The sequence below is a fragment of the Rhinoraja longicauda genome, chromosome 1, assembly GCF_053455715.1.
Source record: "Rhinoraja longicauda isolate Sanriku21f chromosome 1, sRhiLon1.1, whole genome shotgun sequence".
Lineage (NCBI taxonomy): Eukaryota > Metazoa > Chordata > Chondrichthyes > Rajiformes > Arhynchobatidae > Rhinoraja > Rhinoraja longicauda.
In genome coordinates this window covers 114,815,173-114,830,766 of record NC_135953.1, presented here as the reverse complement: position 1 = coordinate 114,830,766, position 15,594 = coordinate 114,815,173, and the positions used below count along the sequence as shown (strand labels likewise).

At 39.4% G+C, this 15,594-nt stretch overlaps 3 protein-coding genes across 3 annotated transcripts in view; 2 read left to right on the top strand and 1 right to left on the bottom strand.

Annotated features, from left to right (window-relative positions):
* ugl (ureidoglycolate lyase) overlaps positions 1–13,152 on the top strand; it is a 55,033-nt gene extending 41,881 nt beyond the window's left edge. Inside the window, exons 13-16 of the mRNA XM_078404734.1 lie at positions 1,278–1,350; positions 3,790–3,857; positions 7,865–7,995; positions 9,533–13,152. Of these exons, the coding sequence (XP_078260860.1) occupies positions 1,278–1,350; positions 3,790–3,857; positions 7,865–7,995; positions 9,533–9,656 (396 nt within the window). The 3' untranslated portion in view covers positions 9,657–13,152. The remainder of the gene's footprint in view (positions 1–1,277; positions 1,351–3,789; positions 3,858–7,864; positions 7,996–9,532) is intronic.
* Positions 1–15,594, top strand: part of ndufc1 (NADH:ubiquinone oxidoreductase subunit C1) — a 442,230-nt gene that overhangs the window by 332,381 nt on the left and 94,255 nt on the right. The gene's annotated exons all lie outside the window — the stretch shown is intronic.
* Positions 12,292–15,594, bottom strand: part of naa15a (N-alpha-acetyltransferase 15, NatA auxiliary subunit a) — a 63,889-nt gene continuing 60,586 nt past the window's right edge. Inside the window, exon 20 of the mRNA XM_078404721.1 lies at positions 12,292–14,431. Within this exon, the coding sequence (XP_078260847.1) occupies positions 14,231–14,431 (201 nt within the window). The 3' untranslated portion in view covers positions 12,292–14,230. The remainder of the gene's footprint in view (positions 14,432–15,594) is intronic.

Below are 15,594 nucleotides of genomic sequence, written 5' to 3'. Positions count from 1 at the left end.
AAATTTATCCTAATCTTCCTAAAAGAATGTCATTTATTTCTGAGGCTATGATCTCTAGTCCTAAACTCTCCCACTTGTGGAAACATCCTCTCCATCCAAGCCTTTCATTATTCTGTATGTTTCAATGAGGTCCCCCCTCATTCTTCTAAACTCAAACGAGTACAGGCCCAGTGCCAACAAAAACTCATCATAGGTTAACCTACTCATTCCTGGGATCATTCTTATAAACCTACTCTGGACCCTCTCCTGAGCGAGCACATCCTTCCTCAGGTATGGTGCCCAAAATTGCTCACAATATTCCAAATACGGCCTTACCAGTGCCATATAGAACCTCAACATTACATCTCTGTTTTTGTATACAAGCTCTCTTGAAATAAATGTGACCTACTACCAAAATGCATGACTCCACACTTTGCTACACTATATTCCATCTGTCACTTCTCTGCCCACTCTCCCAACCTGTCCAAGTCCTTCTGCAGAGTCCCTGCTTTCTCTACACTACCTGCCCCTCCACCTATTTTCGTATCATCTGCAAACTTTGCCACAAAGCCTTCAATCCTCTCGTCCAAATCATGAATATACAATGTGAAGAGTAATGGCCCCAGCACTGACCCATGTGGAGCTCCACTAGTCACTGGCAGCCAACCAAAAAAAGCCCCCTTTATTGCCACTTGGATCAGGGACTGAGGGGATGGGATACTAGTTTAACATTTCTCCTGGATCATGGAGTGTGCCCTCCATCCCAGCTGAATCCATATTCTGTGTCTGGGGCAGATCCTTTAAATCATTATCATCATGGAGGCTCTTCAGCCCAACTTGCCTATGCTGCCCAAGATGCCCCATCTACACCTGTCCTGCCTGCCTATATCCCTCTAAACATTTCCTATTCATGTTCCTGTGCAAATGTATTTGAAATGTTGATATAGTACCTGCCTGAACTACCTCCTCAGGCTGCGTGGTCCATATATTTCATCATGTGCAATCAGACACACAACTTCACACCACGTGTGATCTCAAATCAGTTTCCTGTGGATGAATGCACATCCACATAGGATATATTATTTTTGTGCTAGTACCATTCTTGGCTAATTAGGTCACAAGAATGCCTGACGAACAAGGAGAATGCTCTTCTGCGCTTGGTATTAAGATGGACTCTAGTGCCTGATAGAAAGTAACTACAGTAAAGTTCACTATCTTTGAAGTACAAATTATTGTAAGATTTTGCCTTTAAATGTAAATTCATATGCTGTCTTTATTCCAATATTTTCAATATGTAGGGTGGAGTAACCTTGCATGGATTAAAATACAACATTGGTGTTGGAATTCTTTTCATAGAAGCATGGCTAAGAGGTATGGACAGTTTCAGTGATTAAATTTAAAAGTTAAATGGTTACTTACTTATATATTTAGACCAGCAGTAGAAAGTGCAGTAAGCTGCTCTCTACCTCACATCTGATTTGAGAGAAAGATGTGGATTATAGTCAGACTTAGAGGCAACCTGGTCAAACAATGATGCTTCCCGACCAAATAGATTGATTGTTCTGTGTTTGTGCCGCCCATCAGTTCTCATTCCATTGGAACTAATCTGTTAACCCACCAAATGGAGACAGAATGACATGTTTTATGTTTGCTGAATAATGGAAAGATACACCATTAGTCAAAGTCCTAACAAGCAAATATAAGGGTCATAGTCATGCAGCATGGAAACAGACCTGTTGTCCCAACTCATCCATGTCGATCAAGGTGCCTACCTGAGCTACTCCCATTTGCTGCATTTGGCCTATGTCCCACTAAACCAACCCTACACATTGGGACATGGCTAATTGGCTACCTCCTATTTGAGTTACAGATCTTCACGGGACTAAGTTGTGAATTATTTTTAATGGACCAAGCCCAATGGTATTGCACCGAGCAGATTTTCTCATTAGTGTTGGAGATTTACAGTGAATCATGGTTTCAGATAGTGTGCTCTAAACTGCTACTCTGCACGAGGGCAAAGGCAGAAATTGGAAGACCAGTGTCGGTAACTATTGGGAAAACTTTGTTCATATTGGACTAATTGCAACTAATTACTTGTGATGAAGGTGCAGTTCTGTTCCGATGAAGGTCACCAACCTAACATATGGAGACTGTTCCCCGATCCATGGATGCTGAATGATTTCCCAATATTCACTGCTCTTTATTTTGTGCTTCCATCTGTGATGTTTTTCAATGTTTCAACATTTTAAGGTGACAGATGTTTGCATACAAACATCAGTTTCCTACAGCTAAACTGGCCTGGTTCAGACATAGTCTTTGAGGATTTTATTTTTAAAGTTGTAAACTGTGTGATTCCCCTTGCAACTTTGTCATCTTACCCCTCCTCCCCTCTAACCACTGGTGCTTGAGTCTGCATGTATTTGCCAATCTTGGTCACTTTCCCATAGGACTATTGTTTCTCTGTGAGCCGAAATAAGGGCTGTCAATTTGCTGTTAGGGAGCGTTACAAATGAGTCCAACATTCCTCTCGCCACTGACACAAATTTGTACCTATATCACAAAGAGTAGAAATATCAGCCATTTTCTGATGTCAACCAGTGAAAGTTAGCTGTTGACAGATTAACAGGTATTTGTACCCTGGGGATAGACACAAAATGCTGGAGTAACACAATGAGTGAGGCAGCATCTCTGGAGAAAAAGGATGGATGATATTTCGGGTCAGGACCCTTCTTCAGTCGGAAGTCTGAGTCTGAAGAAGGATCTTGACCTGAAACATCACCCATCATTTTTCTCCAGATGCGCCGTCTGACCCGCTGAGTTACTCCAGCACTTTACGTCTAACTTTGGTATAAACCAGTATCTGCAGTTTCTTTCTATGCAGGTATTTGTAGCCTGTTTACTTTTGATTTGCAAATCAAGAAATAAGTTGGTATGAAATAATGAGCAAGTCATCAGAGAGTTGACATGGGAACAGATGCAACTGCAGCATGTTCTGTGATAACTCCTACTACAGCATGCTCTGTGACAACTACTACTGCAGCATGTTCTGTGACAACTCCTACTGCAGCATGCTCTGTGATAACTCCTACTGCAGCATGCTCTGTGACAACAACTCCTACTGCAGCATGTTGTGTGACACACCTACTGCAGCATGTTTTGTGACAACTCCTACTGCATGTTCTGTGGGAACAACTACTGTAGCATGTTCTGTGACAACAACTGCAAAAACGCTAAAAGTGACAAATAAAATCTGCACAAATTGAATACTAGAATACTGATTAACCATTCATACAAAAAGTATGTGTTCCTGCAAAACGTTTTGTCAACCAAAATGTGATAAACTAAGAATGCTGATCAAAATGTATTATGGGTACACAAGAGACAGCCGATGGTGGAATGTGGAGCAAACAATGGTGGTGCAGCATCTGTTGAGGGAAGGAGTTGTTGCAGGGTTTCTACCTGAAATGTCAACAGTTCCTTTCCACCCCACTGCCGATGCTGCTCGATCTACTGAATTCCTCCGGCGGTTTATTTTTTACATTATGGATATTTTGATACAAGGTTATTCCCTTGTATGGGGAATAGAATACTGTTTCTTAAAGTACAAAAATGGGTTTGTAAACTAAAGGGCACAGGTTCCAAACAGTCAGCGGTGTTGTGGTGAAAATTGGTAGTTTATTTATAACTCAAGGAGTTACCTTATTATTTTTAACCCGCATTATAAATAGTCAAGGCAGAAAGAGCAAAAGCCCTCAATGTTTATTTTTAACTTTGTGAATTAAATCACAGGACCTTTCTTTTTATCGATAGGTCAAGGTCATTTCTACTTTCGGGGACAAGTGGAAGATTCAGCTACTGCAGAGATTTCCCGGTCACAGGTAAAATTTGCAGACTTTTTCCTTTTCACACATTAAAGATTATTAGGTTTAAAATATATATATTTTAAATGTACCTTGCTGTTTGCTTTCTCAAATTATTATGTCTCTTAATTCTGCTGGACGAAGTATTTAGGAATCTTTTTATATCTTTCTTCTGTATTATTCAGTCAATCAAGTATTATATGGATCAGATTTATAAAGAGGTTACCTCTGCATTACCCCAATAGATTAAGGGTAGGTTTTATTCTGCAAGTTAAATTGCCAATATGATACCAATCCAAAAAAGACACAAAGTGCTGGAGTAACTCAATTTTTTTATTTTTTTTCACACAGTGGTGAATCTGTGGAATTCTTTGCCACAGAAGGTAGTTGAGGCCAGTTCATTGGCTATATTTAAGAGGGAGTTAGATGTGGCCCTTGTGGCTAAAGGGATCAGGGGGTATGGAGAGAAGGCAGGTACGGGATACTGAGTTGGATGATCAGCCATTATCATATTGAATGGCGGTGCAGGCTCGAAGGGCCGAATGGCCTACTCCTGCACCTATTTTCTATGTTTCTATGTCAAGCAGAATCTCTAGAGAACATGAACTGGTGATGGTTCAGGTTGGAACTCTTCTTCAATCCAAGGTTGGTTTTATATCACGTCGCATATTAAGAACTGGTTCAAACCTCCAGAACTTTATCCACCACATCTACTGCGAACAGAGTGCAGAAATATCCATCCATCATAGATATTGTTCTCTCAACATTTATTTCATCCGGTCTAGGAAAGGGGTTTGTGGTGAGGAAGAATGGTCAAACAATGCAATGAAAATGTATCTGTAGCATTGTTAGTTGCTTTTATAGAACTGTCAAGAGAAAGGCATTTCCTACTATTTTAAGGACTGGCTTTGTAACTCTGTAGCTAGCATTAACTTTTTCCAGTTTGAACACTTTCATTTTTGATTTTAGACATGCTCTCGTACAGCACTGAATAGAACTACCCAAGGATATCAGATGAACTCAGTGGGTCAGGCAGCATCTTATGGGGGGGGAAAGGAGTTCGACCTGAAACAACAATAATTCCTTTCCCCACTCCCACAGATGCTGCTTGACTTGCTGAGTTGTTGAGTCACCAATAAAGCATATGGTATCTTTGCTTTCATAGGACGGGGATTAAGTACATGAATAAGGAAATCATTATGCAGCTTTATAGGAATTTGGTTAGGCTGCATTTAGAATATTGTTCTGCAGCTCTGGTCGCCCAATTACAGGAAAGATGTGGAGGCTTTGGAAAGTGTGCAGAGGTGGTTCAACAGGATGCCAGGATGAGAGGAATAGATCAGGTAGATGCACAGAGTCTCTTGCCCAGAGTAGGTGAATCGATGACGAGAGGACATCGGTTTAAGGTGAAGTGGGAAAGATTTAATAGGAATCTGAGGTGTAACTTTTTCACACAAAGTGTGGTGGGTGTATGGAACGAGGTGTATACATATTGGCTGTTCCTGGAATGCATTAACCAACTAAAGACATCAGCTGCCACTGGAGGAAGAGCAGTAGCATTCAGACCCAGAGCCTCAGGGATGTGAGGCAGGCCCAATAGCAGCATTGGAAACAGGAGGCTGAGGAAAGATATAGGGGATGCTCCAAATGAAATTCAATAGCTTCACCTTGCCCTTTACAGAAGAGAGAGGCACCATCAACATGGCCTCTAATGGAGTCACTTCTGGAGTGTAGGAAGGAACTGCAGATAGATACAAAAAGCTGGAATAACTCAGCGGGACAGCCAGCATCTCTGGAGAGAAGGAATGGGTGATGTTTCTGGTTCTCTGGAGAGAGGAATTGGGTGACATTTCGGGTCATAAGTGATGAGTAGAATTAGACCATCAAGTCTACCTTGCCATTCAATCATAGCTGAGCCTTATAGAGCCTCAACATTACATCTGTTTTCGTATACAAGCCCCCTTGAAATAAATGCTAGCATTGAGCTTGCATGCTTTACTACCAATTCAATGTTAGATAGAGCTCTGGGGGGCTAGGGGAATCTAGAGATATGGGGAAAAGTTGGGCACAGGTTACTGATTGTGGATGATCAGCCATGATCACAATGAATGGCGGTGCTGGCTCGAAGGGCCGAACAGCCTCCTCCTGCACCTATTTTCTGTTTCTATATTTCTAACTTTTTGGGAACCCTGCACCAGCACTCCCAAGTCCCTTTGCACCTCCGATTTCTGGATTCTCACCCCATTTAGAAAATAGTCTACGCTTTTATTCCTACTACCAAAATGCATGACTCCACATTTTGCTACACTATATTCTATCTGCCACTTCTCTGCCCTCTCGCAACCTAAGTCCTTTTGCTGAGTCCCTGCTTTTACACTACCTGCACTTCCACCTACTTTCGTTTCATCGGCAAACTTGGCCACAAAGCTTCAATCCCGTCATCCAATTCATTAATATACATGAAGAGTAGCGGCCCCAGCACTGACCCCTGTGGAACTCCACTCGCCACTGACAGCTAACCAGCAAAAGCCCCCTTTATTGCCACTCTTTGTCTTCTGCCATCCAGCTATCCATGCTGGTACCTGCCCTTTGATACTGTGGGCTCTCTTTCTTAGCAGCCTATGTGTGGCACCTTATAAAAGGTTTTCTGAAAATCCAAGTAAAAACATCTGACTCTCTGTCTGTCCTGCTATTTACTTCTTCAAACAATTCCAGCAAATTTGTCAAGACCTCCCCTTCACAAAGCCATGCCGACTTTGGCCTATTTTATCGTGAACTTCTAAGTACTCTGAAACCTCATTCCCTTACCAACCTCCACAGTAAGACTAATCGGCCAATAGTTCCCACTATTCTGCTTCGCTCCCTTCTTATGCAGCGAGGTAATATTGGCAATATTGGAACCTCTCCTGTCTCCAGTGATTTTTGAAATATCACTGTCAATGCCTCCACAATCTCTAAGCCACCTCTTTCAGAACCCTAGGATGCAGTACACCTGGCCCAGAAGACATCCACATTCAGCTCTTTCAGCTTCCCAAGCACCTTTTTCCTAGTAATAGCCACTCCACTAACTTCCAACCACTCTTTTGAATTTCAGGCAAGTTGTTGTCTTCCACTGTGAACTGAAGCAAAAAAGTTATTCAACTCTGCCATTTCTTTATACCCCATTATCACTTCTCCATCATCCCAACATCCTCTTGCCTCTTTCTTACTCTTTATATAATTGATGAAACATGCTATCCTTTTATAATATGGGCTAGCTTACCTTCGTATTTCATCTTTTCTCCCCGTATTGCCTTTTTAGTTACCTTCTGTTGTTCTTTAAAACGCTTCTGAAGAAGGGTCTCGACCCAAAACATCATCCATTCCTTCTCTCCAGATGCTGCCCGTCCAGCTGAGTTACTCCAGCTTTTTGTCTCCCTTTTGAAGAGACTATTTTTATGGCCTATTCATCATTCACCCCTCAATACAAATCATGGTTCCCAATCAAAACCTCTTCAAATTTCAGTCTTTACTTTAAGTTGGACTACATCAGCAATCAAAAACAAACTGCTGGAGGAACAATGGGTCGGGCAGCATCTGTTGAGGCAAAGCGATAGCAATGTTTAAGATTGAGACCCTGCATCAGGTGCGAGGGTATAAGAGGGAAGCAAGCATTATTAAAAAGGTGAGGGGGGGGGGGAGATAAGGTCGGAGCTGGCAAGTGATAGTGATCGCCGACTGTTCCTGTAGCTTGCTTTTTAGTTTGCTTAATTACAATTTAAACTTGTCTGAATTCTAAAACGATAGAGCAGTGGCAACTTTTCCAGAGGGTAGTCAGAATAAAAGTATTAAGGTTTATATTATTTCAGTCTTTGTCAATGAATAATCAATTCAAATTGCTATGTGAAAAAGCCAAATTTGACAGACAGCTTTTTCTTTTCAAAAATAGATGGCAAGCTTGGATTATAGAAAGTTTCTTGTGCAAGATTAGAAGCTAGATATCACGTACTGTAAAATGTCTTTATTTCTCTAAATTTATCTTACAGGTTTGGCAGTGGCTTCGACATAGAGTAAAATTGGAGGATGATGGCAGAATTGTCACCAGAAACCTTGTCCAAGCTCTTGTAAAGGAAGTAGAAACTGAATTAAAGGATGTTTTGCATCACCACACTGACAGGTAAAATATCAATGATATTTTATTGTTACATGTACGTTGATACAGTGAAATGCTGTTTTGCATACAAACCGGTACAATCATACTGCAGACCTATGGCAGGTGGTCCATGAGAAATGGTTGGACAGAGTAGCCCTTCTGCTGGAGTTTAAGAGGGAGAGTGAAGTAAAATCCTCTGGGGTCTTGACAGTGGGTCGAGAGATGATGTTTCTGCTTGAGAGAATCTAGAACTACGAGTTACTGTTTATAGTGGGGATGAGGCAGTTTTAAAAAATATATTGAGGGGGCAATTTTTGAGGAAGATAATTCAAGAGTGAAGACAGTTGATAAAGGCAAAATGGTTACCGGAGGTAGAGCAAAATGTAATTGAGTTTAGTCAGATCAACCATATTATTAAGGCCACATGATGACTCCTGCTTCTAACTTGTATACAAATCTTTTCCCCTTAAAACAGATAATCTGACATGGTCTGATTTGACTGACTGTAAAGAATTTAAACATGAAGTGACGAGACAAAAATTATTGAAAGTTTGCTTTAGTTTGAAAAATAATCAAATTAATTTTATCATTGACAGTAAAACTGGGATTAAAAGGTGCCAATAGAACCACACAGTGGTTCTAATTGGTAAAAAAACCTAAAGACATATTTTGAATATTTCAAAATTATAGCATCAAGTGGCTAACTTCAAGTGGTGAAAATTTATGAATGAGTGGCCTAGGTAAACAAAAATGCCAAGAAATGCCATCATTTTTCAGGAAGTTGTCAACATTTGACCTTGTGACAAAACAATGTAAAATTCTCAATAATTCCTTAAATTAGCTGTGGTGTTGGATTCTATCAACATCACTCACAGGGTCAGATTCTCATCAGAATTAAGTAGTAGTCCCAAATATACTGTCTAAGCAAAGGAAAATTAAGATTTGTGTCCTTTAATGAACAGAAAATGCAGGAAAAGCTCAGGTTAGCTAGCTGTGGAAAGAAAAACTATCAGCTCCTGGGCCTGCAACTTATCCATCTTTGTCTGGTTCTGAAGGGTTGTAGAACTGAGAACATTCGCTGTTTCTCATTCCACAGACGTTGCATGACCTGCTATATGCCTAAGTGCTTTGCCATTTCAGATTTGCAGCATTCTGCAGTTTTATTTTCAATTGTGTTTTTTGTAGCGTGAAGATGAAAAGGTGGCACAATGTTAAAATTAAGAGCATAAAATATATTTGTATCACCATTGCACAAGTCACTAAGGATACATATTAGCCATACACATCTTTTCCCTGAAAGGACAAATGAGCGTTTATGTCAGGAAATTAGTCCCATCTGGGCAAGGTGTTCTGCAATTATTGTGACGTTAACCAAATGGATATGGCTTTTTAGCTCCTATGCAGTTCCCAAGAGTTGCGTTGGCATAAAACACTCAGGTTGTTCCACCCCAAATAAATTACAAGTGAACAAGTACACTATTAAAGTTCAATTTACTTTATTGGTTGAATACACCATGAGCATTTCTATGTTTAGTAGTAAATGATTACCATCTTTCCTCAGCTCCAAAGGACAACTGGCAGTGGCTTCCGAAATATTCCTTGAGATTGTACAGAAGCGAGATTTTCCAGAATTCCTCACGACGTACTTGAACTTGGAACATACATTTTTAAGTGCCAATCATTAATTGCATAGAACATGTAGTAATAACTACAAAAATAAAACTAATGCAATGTATGAAATTAAAAGTGGTGACCAACCACGTTAAAATTGGAATTTGAGGATTAACGGTTTAGTTTAGAGATACAACCCCAGAAACAGGCCCTTCGGCCCAAGTCCACACCAACCAGCGATCCCCACAATAACACAAGCCTACACACACTAGGACCAATTTACACTTAGACCAAGTATACAAACCCAAGCCAATTAACCTACAAACCTGTACGTCTGAGTGTGGGAGGAAACCGAAGATCTCAGAGAAAACCCACGCGGAGAACGTACAAACTCCGTACAGACAGCACCCGTAGTCAGTTTCGAAATTGGGTCTCCAGCACTGTAAGGCAGTAACTCTCCCACTGCACCACCGTACCGCCCTCATCTTTAGAATTAATATCACATTTGTGGGACAATATTGACTTTATGTTCCTAGTAAAGCAAGCCCAGCTCAGCAAAGTTTGCACACTCAATGAGATGCAAATCAATTTCCACTGCTGCAGAATGTAACCATTTCCGGTACCTGAATGATACATACCATTTACTAAATACATGCCATCTACCAGCAAGAACAAACGCAGCAAGCACTTTGGATCACCTGCTGCCATTTGTTTCCAAGAAGTACACTGTCCTGATTTCAAAATATATTGATGATCCTTTGTTGTCTTTAGGATTGCAAGGATCTTGCCCATTTTAAGTATTTGTTTTAAACTTCCCAATCTAAAGGTTTGCTACAATCTCATGAACTAGGCTGGGGCTTTGCCAGCTTGGCCATAACTAAAAATAAATTCTAGGCTTCCCTCAGCCAGGGGTTACAACCCTCGCATCTATGTTATCAAGTTTTCCAAAAATTAAATAAAATCACGTTTTCATTTTAGGTAGGTACACAAAAGAAAGCATTTTAAATTGACAAGTTTTTGAATCTAGAGTGTTTAAAATAAAAATCTTACATTTACAATAAATATGGGGAGAGAACACTGCCTGTATTTTCTGTTTTTATTTCAAGTCCAGCAATCTGCAAACATCCAGGGAAATACTTCCTACAGTATACTGCTTGATTTTAGTTTTAAAAATTCAGAGTGTTTGCACCATGACCAACAAGCAAAAGTCTAATTGGGAATAAACAAATGCCTGAAATACATAGCAAATTTAACAGTATTTCAAGAGGCAAAATCTTTGTGCACATCAAAGGTGTACTTTTTTTGTACGTTTGCAACATTATAACCATTTCAATCACTTAGACTGGGAGACCTGATCAGTTTTCCTTTCCTACCACCTAGAATTGTGGATAACAAAGATAGAAACATTATTATTGAATTTTGTTGGGAAAAGGTGCCATCTACCAGAAGAGCAACTTGGGGACTAATGTTATGCATCCATACATAAGGGTACTGAAAAGTCCTAATACAGTCAGATAAACTGTTCAACGTTTATGCATTGCTTCGTGAATAATCTAAAATGAATGTATCTTTGGTCAAACTTCTGACAGACGTGTTATGATTGTTTGGGCTGAAAATTCATATTCTAGTTCACATGATGTTATAAGATTTAAACTGGCCTGCTGTACCTATCTGGCGGTAGAAAACTCAAAACTTCTATCAGCTTATGCCTATTTGTATGTTTAACATTTAATTTGTGTTCTATCCTCCCTTGTATTTCTTTTTCAAAATACTTCAATTTGATAACTATGAGAATACAAGAATACTCTAACAATTCCTATGAAAAACACTTTCATGTGCTTCATGGAAAGGTCATGGCAATAAAAAAGGCAAAATAGAGCAGAAAATCCTTTGAACTATTTTTACTAACCTGTTAAAGGAACAATTTGCCCAATGCAGTCATTGAACCTTTTGCCATTTTTGGTATTGTCAAATTAGGAAGACTTTTTTGCTATTGTCAAATTAGGGAGATTTTTCATTGCACTTCGCAGCTGGTTGAGATTAATCTGTTAATACAGCCATGACACTACATTATTATCATAGCAGATAATGTATTTTTTAAACAATGAAAACAAGGAATGACTACAAAAAAATGGAAATGTAAGGAATTCAACTTAACATTAATTGTCAATTGGGACATTGTTTAATTAGAAAACAAATATGATGCTCTCAACATGTTATTTAAATGCCAAAGTATGTTAATCAAAGCAAAAATTGCCTTATCCTCTTTCTGTACCCCCCCCCCCCCCCCCCCCATCCCATCCCAAAGCAACTGTTTGACAGTGATCCTTAACTAGAAAGATTTTTATTTCCTTAATGAGTGGGTAGCAGAGCACCTCAGATTTTCCTTTGATTGAACAATGGAAAAATCAAACATTGTGCTACCTTCCTACTAATTATAATTGCAGCATACATCGACATGCTTAATGAATAAAATAACTTAACATTTTCCAGTGCATGTTACTTGACCTTTGGTGTTAGTGGAAATGCGAGTCTTCCTGCTGTGGAAAATGCTTGCATGCACCCAACAGTATAATGAAAATACAGACGGAAGGTTATTAATTTCCATTAAAAAATTACTAGCTTTCCAAACTAGGGGATCCCCACTTGCAGCAAAGTGAATACGGTTAAAGAGAGAATGGATTTTAGCATTAAGACTTGTGACAAAAATGACACAAACACTACCAGTTTATTAGATGCTGAATACAACCAGTGTGGTTAAAATGGAACTAACCACAGAAACAAATGTAAAATTTACATTTCATATGCTGTATCAGTGCCCTGTGTGTTGGATGGATCTCAAAGACAATGAAAAATAAAATCCTACACAAGGCTCAGTGCTGAAATGGTTTAAGACATGAACACAAAAAAAAAACCTCAATGATCAAATCAAATTCTGACAAGAGTTCAGGTTCAAAGAGATCATACTGACATAACCCCACTGGTAATCAGTTTGTGAACTGTGAGCAAGACCATCATTCATACCAACCTAGGAAGTTTTCTCTTGACAGGCCCACAGCTGCATTATTTGGATAGATGTACAGAATACCCTCAGCTTCCAGCTTTAATTGTTTCAAGAGTGGTTAGAAAAAAAACTCCAAAATCCTGCAATATTAAAATGGAACATTGTGCAGTCTTTTACTTGGTTTCTGCAGTCAAACGTCAAGTCAGTAACATAAGAATTCACAACTAAAGATGCAACTGTGCTGAAATGCATGTTTCTTGGATAACCAGCTAGGATTAGGACAGACCAGTTACAAAAAAGCTGTATACAATTATAATCAAATAAACAGGGAGCAATCACATTTTCTTCATAAGTAACAGACAGTGCTTTGAATCAATTGTTGGAGCACATTTTTGAAATATACCTGGAAAATGAAATCTGCAAAATAAAGCCATGTTAATAAATACCCCAGTTAGAACAATTTTCCAAAAAAAAGTTTATTGCATTGTATATTTGGTACCTTTTGCATTTCAGAACCACGGGAATTAATTGTAACTGCAGAAATAAAGAAGCATTTTTTTGTCTCCAAAAATTGTGGGCCCCTTTTAAAAACATACAAAGTCTGGGGCATGAGTAAAACTGCAGAGCAAGAAGTATCCTTAGAAATATTGGGCTTCAAGAACTATAATTGACATTACATAGAGGGAAAAACTGGTATCCAAATGATCAATGTATAATTTTCTACATAATCTGTCAGGTAGTTACTGATGATGATCTGCATTTGCATTAACAAAAACAGTACTGAGTCCAAGACTTGTCCACTAAATTAGAACATGAAACCAGGTTAATTTACCAAACACTTCCTACTGCAACCAAAGATTAAGGATTTAAAAGGAAAGCAGTAACTGTTGACTGCTAACATTTGCAACTTTCAGTCGTTGTAAGCAGCAACATTGAAATGCAGACTCAGAACTGTTCTGTAATGCAGGTGATCTACAGACATACTAAATTTGTGTTTGTTTTTTTAGAAAACCCCAAGGAATTTAGAAATGATGGTCAGTACACACTCTAATTTTACTTCTTCCCATTCAGTCTTCAATTCCAAATACCTATCCCTCTTTAACACTTTTTGTTTAACTGGGTACATTAATCTGTACATCACAATTTACATAAGGTATTTCTTGTGGTCTGCATGTAGTTTCCGTTCATATTCTGTCAGACACTGCCGCCCTGACAAAGTTTGTGCTTAGAGAATCCAGTGCTAGGGCAGCACACCACTGACCATGACAATCTCAAGACAGTAGTTGTTAGACTACATTTTTGTGTCACACCCATCTTTTTAAAACAGCTCTCAAAATTCTTTAGAAATTACATTAAAAACCCGGGAAGCCAATTGCAAGAACGGTGTTGAGTGCATTTAAACTGATGTCACCTTCTCACTCACATGGGCTTCAGAAACACATGGTACAGAAGTCACCTCCAAAATTTCAGATATTTTTTTTTTAAGTCAGCAGGATAAAAAAAAAGACCTCCAATTCTGAAAGTCTATGATCTGTAGGCATTTATGAAACCCTGACACATATTTACAGATCCTGTCGACAAGAGTGGGAAGCTGACATCGGAGGTGTGCGACAAAAATGTGTTCACTTCAGTCACCATCTTCATTCAGATCTCATTGGTCAGTTCTTCTGGTTCGGTAGCACTATCCCCATTCACTGTGATCTTTACATCATCTTCGTATCCAGGAGGCATGAATGCTAGAGCATAGGGAAAAATTTTGTGGCACTGTGCCCTGTAGGCTTCAGCTGTTTCTTTACATACTCCCAGGTTGCCATCGCGCACAGCTTCCAGCACTTTCACACAAATCTGAATAGAAAGAAATAAAAATATCAGACTTGTCAGAGGTAAAGTTATGTTGTTTGTATATTATCCAAAGTAGCCATTGAGCCAGAGCATTGCGGCATCAAACACATAATTTAAGGTTAAAGGTTAGGTTTACCTTTAACAAACCAAGACTTCAATTAACAGCTGGTAAATGTGCCTTAGTAGCAGAAATAAGGAACTGTGGATTCTGGTACACAAAAGTAACACAAAATGTTGGAATAACAGCGCATCAGTCAGCATCTCTACAGAACATGGATAGGTGATGTTTTGGGTCAGGATCCTGACATTCTGAATGGTCCTGACCCAAAACATCACGTATCCATGTTCTCTAGAGAGGCTGCCTGACCTGCTGAGTTACTCCAGCACACTGTGCCTTAGTAGCAAGCCTATTTGGCCAATGAAAGTGCATAAATGATTTTTTGCCTCATCAGCATTCACCAACATGCTAAAGATAAAGATAACGGTTTGCCCAAGTTGGATAATATGCGATGGTATCCTTGAGCTGATTTTAAGCAAGAGGAGGCAGTGAATTTTTCCATGTTAGCTCGAACTCGAGAAAAGGCTGAGACCCAACAAGTCAATGATTGACTAAGGGCCTTTCTGTGGTTGAATTCAATTAGTGACTTCCACACAGCAGGAAAATTAAAGCCCTTATACTCTATTTAATGATCCATTGCTTTCATTGGAAAAATGTCCTATTCACACGTGACAATAAACTAAACTGAAACTGAACTGAATTCAAGTAAGCGTGAGGTGTTGCATTTTTGGAAGTCAAATCAGGCCAAGACCATTACAGTGAAAGGTAGGTTGCTGGAGAATGTTGTAGAGAAGAGGGTTAAATTAGTACAAGTACGTAGTTCCCTGCAAGTGGCATCACAGGTAGATAGGGAGGTGAAGGTAGCTTTTGGCATCCTAGCTGTCAGTAGTTGGAAAAATGAGAATGGAAGTTGGGACATTGTGTTGCAGTTATATGAGACCTCAGTGAGGCCACACTTGGAGTATTGTGTTCTATTTTGGTCATCCTGTTATGGGAAAGATACAATTAAGTTGGAAAGAGTGCAGAGAATAATTACGAGGAGGTTGGCAGGACTCAAGTGCCAGAGCTAAAGAGAGAGGTTGGGCAGAATAGGACTTTTTATTCCTTG